General features: G+C 46.8%; 2 protein-coding genes across 2 annotated transcripts in view; both read left to right on the forward strand.

The window, feature by feature from the left end:
* Positions 1–2,521, forward strand: part of Btnl2 (butyrophilin like 2) — a 13,984-nt gene extending 11,463 nt beyond the window's left edge. The window contains exons 8-10 of the mRNA XM_031347013.1: positions 815–868; positions 1,215–1,275; positions 2,416–2,521. Coding sequence (XP_031202873.1) covers positions 815–868; positions 1,215–1,275; positions 2,416–2,521 — 221 coding nt within the window. The remainder of the gene's footprint in view (positions 1–814; positions 869–1,214; positions 1,276–2,415) is intronic.
* Positions 2,522–8,957: 6,436 nt separating this feature from the next.
* LOC116075196 (butyrophilin-like protein 1) overlaps positions 8,958–10,945 on the forward strand; it is an 11,057-nt gene continuing 9,069 nt past the window's right edge. Inside the window, exons 1-2 of the mRNA XM_031348228.1 lie at positions 8,958–9,215; positions 9,645–9,784. Coding sequence (XP_031204088.1) covers positions 9,715–9,784 — 70 coding nt within the window. The 5' untranslated portion in view covers positions 8,958–9,215; positions 9,645–9,714. The remainder of the gene's footprint in view (positions 9,216–9,644; positions 9,785–10,945) is intronic.

The following is a 10,945-nucleotide window of genomic DNA, read 5'->3' on the forward strand; positions in this document are numbered from 1 at the left end:
CCACAGAGCTGCCCCCTGAAGCTCTCGTTGGTCCCTCAGCTCCCAAGTGCCACTCTGTGTTCCCTACCTGGCCCAGACCTTAGGCCACGCCCTATCACCCCTGGCTGTGGGCACAGGTGACTAATACTGTGTCCACTGCTGCTGTCTTATGTAGCTGTCTAGGATGGATGACCCCTTTCATCAAAGCGTGAACAGGAGACTGAGGCACAGCATTGATGAGAACCCAACCGTGGTGTTAGAAGGGTTGGGGGTGGAGTGGAGGCAGAGGACTTGCTGATACAATGTTTTCCTTTGTCCTGAAAAGGGAGACAAGCCTGTCAGACATCAAGAGGTAGCATAGGTAGAGACGCCCTTTCCACCAGAGAGATGACTCCACCCCCAAGCTCTTTCTTGATTGTTTCTATAATAGTAAAGCCTAATTTCCTAATTTAAAAAGCACTTTTCAAGCCAAATTCTATGTTTACATTGTTTATTATTACATTGTTTATTATTACATTGTTTATTATTACATTGTTTATTATTCACAGTTGTGGCTTGCCTCTTCTATTACCTAGACCTACCAGCTTAAGTTCACTGAAAATTGTGTGGTCATTTTTTTGCACCCAGTGACTTTTCTCTCTGCCAAATCCTATTGTGTATTTTTCCTACACAAATCTATTGTGTATTTTTCTTGGGGTGGTGGGCCCCAAGGCTTGCTGGTTTTCCATCTCAATCCTACACCCAGCCGGAAGCCCATGAACACCACTCTGTCTGACTCCGATTATCTGTGACTCCTTCCTCTCTCCTCATCTTCTTCCTCTGTTTTTCCTTCCAGAACAAACACCCAACATCAATCGGGAAAATAACAACAATGGCGAAAGCATGAAATGTAAATAAAGAAAATATCTAATTAAAAAAGAAAAAAGAATGATGAAAGGCACAGGCGATGACTTCCTTCTGATGAGAGGCTCGGATAAAAATGCACCCCACAAGTCCAATGCACCCCACCCTGAACACCCCATCCTTCCTCTCATCTGTTCCCCTCAATAAGCACCACTGCATTGACACAGGAATGGTTTCACCTGCTGGTGAAAAGTTCTCCATGGACCCCGTCCGTTCCTGATGGAACTGTCCAGACACCTGACACCTGACCTGAGCCAACCCACAATAGTCTTGATCCCGCCCTCACAGTGATGGCATCTTCGCTCCCTTTGCCTCTTTCTGCTGTCCCTCAGGTGACCATCCCTTGCCCGTGCATGGCAGCTTTATCTCACCTTCTGGACCCAGCATGAGAATGTAAGAACGTAGACCTGGAGAGAAATGTCACTCATCTGAGACTGGGTTGGGGTTTTTTCCCTAGAAATGCCCAATCCAGTAGCTCCAGAGGGACAAAGTAGGTGGGAGGAGAGGGTGTCTTTCCTCTTTCCTCAAGAGAATGGATTAACTGTGATCCACTGTTTCAGAAGATCTGACACTTGCACTGCAAATCAGACTGGGGGTCGTAGAAATAACTAAAGGGTGAAAAGCACTCGCTGTTCTTGCAGGGGACCTGAGTTCCATTCCTAGCACCCATACGCCAGGTCATAATCATCTATAACTCCACGTCTAGGGGGTCAGATGCCCTTTTCTAGTCTTTGAGGGCACCAGGCACATGCCTGGTACACAGACATACATGTAGGCAAAACATCCATACGTAAAAATTTAAAATAATTTTTAAAAAGAATTAGACCAAAGCTTCTCATGTGGTCTCTATCCGAGCATGTCTGCAGCTGGTTCATGTAAAAACCACAGAAAGGAGACAGGGAAAAAATTCTAATGCTTAAATCCCTCATAAGGTATTTCACACCTATCTATGCCATGGCCTGGTGCCCCAAAGAACACAACGTTTCCATGCCTAAAACAGGGTTTTCTACAGTAACCTCATCAAACAATCTCTCTGTCTTAGTTACTGTCCGGATTGCCATGACAAAACACCATGACCAAGGCAACTTTATAAAAGAAAGCATTTGATCTGGGGCCTATGGTTCCAGAGGGCTAAAGTCCATACCCATCGTGGCTAGAGGGAATTTGGCATCAGGCAGGCAGACGTGGCACTAAAGCAGTAGCTGAGAGCTTATATCTGGTTCCTGAGGATAAGGTAGAGGGCCTAACTTGTAACCATGTGGATTTTGAACCTCAGTGACTCACCTGCTCCCACAAAGCCACACCTCCTAATCCTTCACCTTGGTCCTCAGGCTGGGTCTAAACATTCAATCATATGAGCCTCTGGGGGCCATTCTCATTCAAACCACCACATTCTTGTCATTCTTCTCTAAATTTGCTTTTTGGATCCCCATTGGAGTTTATGTGAACAATAAAAGTGGCCAAGTGAGTCCACAGGAGTCTTACTGACTTTTATTTGTTATTTGTAACCCATTCCTTTTCTCTTGTTGTCAGACTCATCCTTCGAGTCTGCCAGTGGACCCATGGATCTGGCGCCCACATAAACAACAGTGCCAGGATGCAGGAAGAACTCAGGAAGGACACAGAAAGGATGCTATAACCCCGAATAACAGACATGTTGATTTTTTTTCAAACATAAATGGAAATTTTTTTAAACATTTATTTATTATATGTAAGTACACTGTCGCTGTCTTCAGACTCACCAGAAGAGGGCATCAGATCTCATTACAGATGGTTGTGAGCCACCATGTAGTTCCTGGGATTTGAACTCAGGACCTCTAGAAGTGTAGTCAGTGCTCTTAACCACTGAGCCATCTCTCCAGCCCCGACGTGCTGATTTTAACAGCACGTACAAGTTCACCTTGAAACCTCATATAAGCTCTCCTGGGCTCACTCCCTCACATTTTTTTTAGATGGAAGAAACATCACGAAACTTGGCTGCATCATGTTTTAGCTAAAATTTATAATCCCTCTAATAGCATTTGGCACCATACCATGACCAGTTAAACCCTCTAATAGCATTTGGCACCATACCATGACCAGCTAAACCCTCTAATAGCATTTGGCACCATACCATGACCAGCTAAACCCTCTAATAGCATTTGGCACCATACCATGGTGAGCTAAAGAGCGCAAACTTCTGGACAACAGCAAACAATCTGTATCACACACAACCCATCCTCCCAGAGCTGCCCGAGGAGCAGCTGCTACGCGCTCTTATGCAAAATGAAATAAATACGTCCACGAACTTGGTCCTAAGTAACGTGGGACAGACCAACGTAGGAAGCAAGAAATAGACTTTGAGCTCCTGCGAGAACACAGCATGGGAGTCCAAAGTAGAAGCAAAAATCATGATCTGACCATAAAAACATCCAAGGGTACCCAGGGAGCTGATGGAAGGTAAGTGTGAAGGTAGATTAACCAACCAGGCTAAGAGAGCAGAAGATAAGCACATTATACAACCAACCACTTCTAAAGGCCGGCCTCAGCCTGCACTCCGTGGTCAATCACCTGGTAAGGCAAGTGCTGAGATAGCCTTGAGACCAGCTCTGAGACTATTGGAGACCTCTGATCTCTCCCTGAAGTGGGACACTCCTTCACCACCCAACGGATTTGGTCCTTTCCTGTTAGATATTCAGTAGAGAAAATGGGTAGACAGCATGGGGGATGGGGAGTGGGGACAAAGCCCCACCCCTAGCTGAGGATCTCTTGGTATCTGATAGCTGCTGGGAGAAGGGGAGTCGGTGTTCTTTAATAGTGTGATCCCTGGTTTATTGACCATACTACAGGGTGAGCCCCACTCCTAAGAGCAGCTGGGTCTGGGAAAGAGAGAGATGTTGCGTGAGAAGGCGTGGGTGTGGGGGTAGACCTGGAAGAGGTTATGGGAGGGGACAGTTATGATCAAAGTAATCATAACCGTATGAAAATCTCAAATAATTAATTAAAACATTATTTTTAAAGGAAAACGGCTTTACCATGTGAGCTGCTTACTTCCTGTTCTTTTGATTTGCAGGTGCTCCAGGCATGTTTAGTATTTGAAGGCACTGCAAATACACTGGACTGGACTTGTCCCTTAAAATAATTCTCTGTCCTTTCGTACATTTAAAATATTTTTGCTAGTCTATGCCATCTGTATACTTGTATAACAAAATGGTTTCCCATCCCTTTTTCATTAATTTTTTTTTTCAGTGAAGGACTAGGCGTGGTGGTAGCAACCTTTAATCCGGCAGATCTCTGTGAGTTTGAGGGACAGCCAGAGCTACATAAGGAGATCCTTTCTCATAAAAACAAACTCAGTCCTTCAATAAAGATTAATGGGGGTGGGGGAGTGGGGGGGGAGTTGGGCAAAATGAACCACGTCAGGAAGCATCAACTGAAATGCACCACTTGGAGATGAGGCTGACCTCAAATGAGAGGAGGAGAGTCACAGGGGAACAGCTCATTTGTCTGTAGAGGATGAGTTGAAATAAAGGCCTTTAAAAACCTGGGTCAGGTGGTGGTGCATGCCATTAACCTCAGCACTCAGCAGGCAGAGGCAGGCAGATCTTTGTGAGTTTGAGCCCAGCCTGGTCTCCAGAGGAAGGTCCAGGACAGCCGGGGCTACACAGAGAAACCCTGTCTCAAAAAAAAAAAGAAAAGAAAAAGAAAAAAAAAGAAAAGAAAAAGAAAAAACCCACCTGGTTCTCATTCAAAGTACAGCATAATAAATGCATCAATATATTAAAACCATTTAGGTCAAGTCCAGCATCCAAGACAGTCTCCAAACACGCCTCTCTTTTTGTTATGCGTGCTGGTTGGTTTTCTGTCAACTTGCCACAAGCTGAGCTCATCTGGGAAGAGGGGAGATGGAGAAAATATCTCCATCAGATTGTCCTCGAGTCAGTGTGTGGAGCATTCCCTTGATTAATGATTGGCATGGGAGGGCCCAGACCATTGTGGGCAGTGCCATCCTGGGGAGGTGGAAGGGGACGCTGGGCTTGGCTTGTATAAAAAAGCTGGCCGAGCAAGCCAATATAAGCAGCCATCCCTCCCATCCCTTTGTGGCCCCTGCTTCAGTTCCTGCCTTGAGTTTCTCTTCTGACATCCCGTGACAAACCCTTCCTCTCCAAGATTACTTGTTTGTTTCTCTCTCTCTCTCTCTCTCTCTCTCTCTCTCTCTCTCTCTCTCTCTCTCTCTCTCTTGTCTTCTCTTCTTTTCTGTTCTGTTCTTTACTTTTCTTTTCTTTCCCATTTCATCATAGCCATAGAAAGCACTAGAACACAGGTGCACAGCCATCTCTCCAAAGCCCAGCAGGATGCTTATCTCTCCTCTAAAATGTTCTTCCCGGTCAGCTACTGGCTTACCACCTTAGCTCCACACGGTGGCTTCCTCAGAGCCATCTCCTCCCCTGAATAAACAGTTGCTCTCCCCTCAGACCCTTCACTAGTGTAACCCTTCCCTAACTCTGATCTCCCTTTGAAGTTTCCCAGCTTCCCTCCCGCCTGCTCAATCCCATCCAGCCTCTGAGAAATAGGAGCAACACCACCCTGGTTCTTTGTCCCTCACACCAGGGTCTGGGACCACACAGCAGAAGAGCATACTGTGCCCTGGACACCCTGCCTGGCACCTTCAGGGTACAACATCCCTGTCCCAGCAGAGCCCCAGGGAAATTCCATTATCACAGAGTTTTACAGCATTGCACAGGCTGATAGGCTGATAGGTCCTGGGTTTTTACAGCAGACAGGCTAGTCTCATATAAAGCAAGTGATTTCTTGGTTACAGTGGTGGTGTGCTCATGGAAGCGGGGCGAGAAGAGGGCAGGGATACTATGAAAACACATTCCCTGTGAACCTTTATTTGCCCTGGTGTGCAAATAAATCATTTTATTAGATGAGGATTTAGAATTAACCAAGGTGTATTTGCAAACTCACCAAGTGACTTAATCCTCCTAGGCAGAAAACAGAGGGTTGGGGCTACCCATGTGGTAGGTTTTCACCTGAGTCCCATGGAAGTGGAAGTGAAAGTGGGGTAGAGAAGAGGAAGTGCAGAGGCAGAGCCTGCAATCTCGTGGATCAATGACAAGGAGATTGTCAAGGTTAGAGGACCATGGTGAAGGGGCTCGTGGTGCTGCTAAAAAAAAAATGACCATTTTGTCTGTGACTCTCAGACAACTGCGGTGTCTTTCCCAAAAGAACACCAGAGACCTTTGTCACTCACACAGAGACCCTTCCATTCCCTTTTCCAGAAACAGCTCTGACCTGAACAACCCTGTTCTAAGGCAGTGGTCTCTCAAATCCCTCTTTGAAAGAACAAGTTATCTCACTGACTGAGAGGAAGGGAGAGGGAAGAGAGGTGGCTCATCCTCCTTGAATTCTCACCAACACCTTCTGGTATGACAAAGGGCTGCCTGTCCTCCGCTCACCCTCAGGATCCATGCTGTACCCCCTCCCCCCTCCTTCCCTCTTGCCCATCATCCAGGAGAGCCTCGTGCAAAACTCACACTAAGTTCTTAGAGAGATGAAGGTTTCTTAGAACCTATCACCACCTCAGAGAGGGAGCCGGACGAGTAACCCTACCCTGTCTCCCAGCTTGCCTCCTCCTGGATGCCTTCAGGGCTCTTCTGTGAGTCCTGCCCCAGAAGCTTCAGGGGCTAAGCGTCCTTGAAGAAGTACTGGGTGGACATTTAAGAGATTCAGGAAACTGAAGGCAAGAAGGCTCCTCCCAGGAAACTCAGGGAGTCAGCCCTCTCCATCCTTCAGATGGTCTCAAAACTGAAGACAAAATAGGATTAGAAAAGAGAGCTTCAATGTAGACAATAAAGCAGTAATGATTACATTGTTACAATGGGCAGCCGAGAGCTGGAGCAACTGATTGATTTCTTTCTAAACCTATGTGTTCCAGTTAGGAGCTGGCCGTTTGAGTTAATCTGGTGTCGTTGCTTATGCTTAGGATTCAGGGTGACCTACAGGCCTCCTTGGTGCCACCATTTCCTCATCAGACAGGGCGTTAGATGGTAACCCATTTCCTTAATTTTTTGAGATTATATAAATTAACATATGGGAAGCAAGGGTGTCTATAGCCCATCCATTTAGCCAAGTGCTTGCAAGCTCTATTACAATGTATCTGATGCTTTGACACATTGTCATCTCCTGGTTAGTTCTCGTATTCACTAAAGAAAGAATTGAATAGACAGGGACCGTCAACTTTCTGATTCTCTTTCACTCAGGTCTAGAAATATCCTCCATGGACACCAATTAAATCTGCCTCATCCAGATGGGGCATACACAGCATGAGCAGCCTCAGCTGGGCCCTTCCGTTGTAGTGCCAAGGAAGTGTTTGAGCCTCAAAAAACAAAACAAAACAACAAAACAGACAGGAGCCAATCTGATGCAGCTGACGACAGGGTCTCTATTCTATTCCAGCTAGCTCAGGCCCCCTCAATGCACCGCTATCACACAGGATGGTTTTGGTTGTGGTAGGAGCCCCAAATATCTATCAGGGCGAGGTTTTATAGTAAGCAGGGAACATGTGCAAACATCTAATTGGAAAGCTCCTGTGGCCTTTAACATAATTGGCTGGTGCTGGGAGTCATATCATGAATTTAATTTCTCCTCCCCTCTGCATTGGTGGTCATTAGGCAGGGGGTGGGTTTATAACTTGGGGTTCAGGTTTATTGGGGGGGAAAACCTGGAGATGCTGGTCTTGTTGGGGATTAGCCTAGAGACTGGAGCTAGGCTTGGGTTTTGTTGGGGGGACAACTTGGAAACTAATGCTAGGTACCACCCTGTTAGTTTACCTGAATTCAAACTTAGGTCAAGTTTTCTAAAATGGAGTCTGAACTTAAAAGATTTGGCCTCGCACCATCTCCTTCCTTTGTCGGTGAGCAAGGAGAGGGAAAGCCTGTGAATTCTAGAACAATTATCTTCTTGCTCACAATGACAGAAAAAAAACTTACACGAGTCAAGAATTTGGCTGGAGGGATGGTTCAGTGGTTAGGAGTATTTCAGGGGGCCTGAGTTTGGTTTCCAGCCCCCACATCAGGAAGCCCACAACTGTCTGTAACTTAGCTCCAGGGGATCTGAAGGTCTCTTCTGGACTCCAAGAACACCTGTGTTCATATTCACAAGCACGCAACTCCCCTCACCCCAACACACACACACACACACACACACACACACACACACACACACACACAATTAAAACTAAAATAATTCTTGAAAAGGGAAGAAAGAAAGCACTGATTTGTATCCTTGAAATTCTAGATCTAAGACTGAACATCCATAAGCAGGTCATCGGAGACACACAACAATGGAACAAGCATGGGCAGACATTTTCTGATAAAATTGTGCATATCACGATGCCAGCTTAAAGATGAAAAAGAAGATTTTGAGAGAACTCATCCCAAGAAAATAATTCCCTTTTAAGTAAAGATGATCACTAAGACCGTGTGGCTTTTGGCGGTTGCGGAGGGGTGACGATACACAGTAGAGTATGAAGATGCAAAATGGGGGATGTGGGTGGAGAGATGGCTCTGTGGTTAGAGCACTGGCTGCCCTTGCAGAGGACCAGGGTTTGGTTTCCCGCACTCACATGGCAGCACACAACTACCTGTAACTTTCCTTCTAAGGGGTTCTGACGCCCCCTTCTGGCCTCCATGGACACTGCACACAGGTGGTGCAGAACATCCATGAGGACAAAACACCCATACACACAAAATACATTTTTTAAAACGCAAGTCTATTGAGCACTGACAGGGCTGCCATTTTAAGACATGGTCCTGTGTAGTTCAGGCTGTCCATGAATTCACCATGTGACCGAGGCTCTACACATACGACCAGAAGACAATCATTGTGGGAGGGGTAGAGCATTCTTGGATTTATTCTCTGAATCCCTTAGCTGTGTGAGGGACCCTCAGATCTGACCACCAGTCCTGAGCACCTCCCCTGGCTCTGTGGGAGGTGGCTTACAGTGAGGAGTACCTTAAAGTGGCCTTCAAGCTCCTATCAGTCTACGGCTCAGCCCAGTGCAAAGTCCCTTCAGCTTTGATTACTTCCATCCTTAAAGTAGGAGCTGAAGATGGCTGCAGCTTCCTCCTAGACTCCTTCAGGAGGGACTCTAAAACCAGAGCCTGGGGGCAGCGCTGTGTGGCCTCCTTGCCGCTGAGAATGTCTATGGAAATTGGACACTCTGGCCACAGCAGCACACCCTGACTGTTGGCCACAGTAACACAGGTGTGGATGAGCTCCAGAGCCAGGGTCTAGGGGTGCACTGAGGATCCCTGAGGCTACCAGGCACCCACAGCTCTGTCCAGACGGTGAGTGAGGGCTTGTGGTTTTTGAGGGAGGTGTGGGCCTGAAGAAGGGTGATTGAAGTTGTGAGGATATAGTGAGAAATGGTCCCTTTATTGGGAGAAAGTAAGTAAATGAACAAATAAAAGAATAAAGAAATGAGAAGAATGAAGATAGATTGAATGTGGGGGTGATCTACTTGCTTGTGTGGCTTTACTGCCCTACGCTGGACTCAGAGAATCCAGCTCAAAAATCCCCCTTGAGACCATGAACTCACAGAAAGGCAAGAGAAAATGGGAACCTGGCAGCTTCCCATGTCCACGGGGAAACTACTGGTCTTCGGAATAAGGAGGGGACATGAAAGCCCCTGGGGAGGGCTAGGGTTGGTGGCTTTTGTCTTAAGGGTTTTGTGGAAGACAGTTAGAAACCCGTGAATAACATTAAGTTTTGAACAGGGAATTTTTTCCTGAGAACTTTCACCTGTTGCCTTCCTAAGGAACCTGGCCTTGACCTTCCACACTGACGATGAAGGGCTCCCCCGCCTTCCCTCTGGCCAGCTGTCTCCTCCCTCTGCTCCTCCTGGGAGTCTCAGGAGGTCAGTGTTCTGCCTTCTGTGCTGTATGTACTGTCTTGTGTTTTATGACTTCTCTCGTGTAAATGCAATCACATGGCCATCAACCGGCCAGGAGAACATCCTCCCTGACCCTTTGGGTAATTTTTATAAAACTCTGAACTGTGATAGCTTCCCGACTCTTCGCTGAGGGTGGGTGAGTTTGGCCTGTTAATGCTACGGCGCCTGTGTGTTGAGATGCCCGGAGCATGTTCACAGTGCGTGTGTGTTTTCTTCCTGCTGTGGCTAGCTGCCTGTCAAGGAGTTTAAAGGTGGAGAGGTTAGCTCGTGGTTTGAGGGGGTGTGGCCGGGAAGGTGTGCTTTAGGGGGATTTGTGTGCGCAGGAGAACGAAGAGTTCGAACTAAGAATTCTTAGGTTGTGACTTTAAATAAATCATTTATTCCCTCTGGGACACTATCTCTTCCTTCATAAAACAAAAAGCACCTTTTAGATAAAGTTCTCATGCTCTGGAGAGAACTCAGAAAGGAGACCGTGTGAATGGCATTGTGGGTAAATATAAGAATCCAGATGAAACCCAGGGCAGTGTACATGCTAGACAACTGGCCTACCATCAAACACACCACAGCCCTAGTACCAAAAATGTTAATGTCCATGAATGCTGATTCAAAGCTCTGTAAATTTTTGTGTATCTGTGTGCATGCATTGTGTGAAGTTTATTGAAGGATTGTTTCCGGTAATAGTGTGAAGTGCTATAAATGTTACTCATTGCCCAAACTGCTGTATAATGGTTGCATTCGTGTGAAACCCTGATTCCCCACTGCACTGTGAAATGGTGAAACAGACTTTCCAAGCTGAGCTGCTGACATGTGTATGCGCTGACACCTGGTGTTAGGTGGAGGAGAACAGGTGCCCCTGAGTCACAGAGGCACCCCACGATTGGAAGCAATGCAGAACTGAAAAGAGCATGTCCCCACTCTAGCAACAGCAGTCACTGTGACACTCCTGGCCCAGAGCATCACTCTCTCTCTAGGGTACCATGGCCAGGACCACGAAGTCTAAATTCACACAGCGTTCCCCAGCCCTGCCCTTTCCCCCTCCTTCTCTCCCTCCTTCTCTCCCTCTCTCCCTCCCTCCCTCCTTCCCTCTCTCCCTCTCCCTCCCTCCTTCCCTCTCTCCCTCTTTCC

Source organism: Mastomys coucha, unplaced genomic scaffold (genome assembly GCF_008632895.1).
Source record: "Mastomys coucha isolate ucsf_1 unplaced genomic scaffold, UCSF_Mcou_1 pScaffold3, whole genome shotgun sequence".
NCBI classification, from domain to species: Eukaryota; Metazoa; Chordata; class Mammalia; order Rodentia; family Muridae; genus Mastomys; species Mastomys coucha.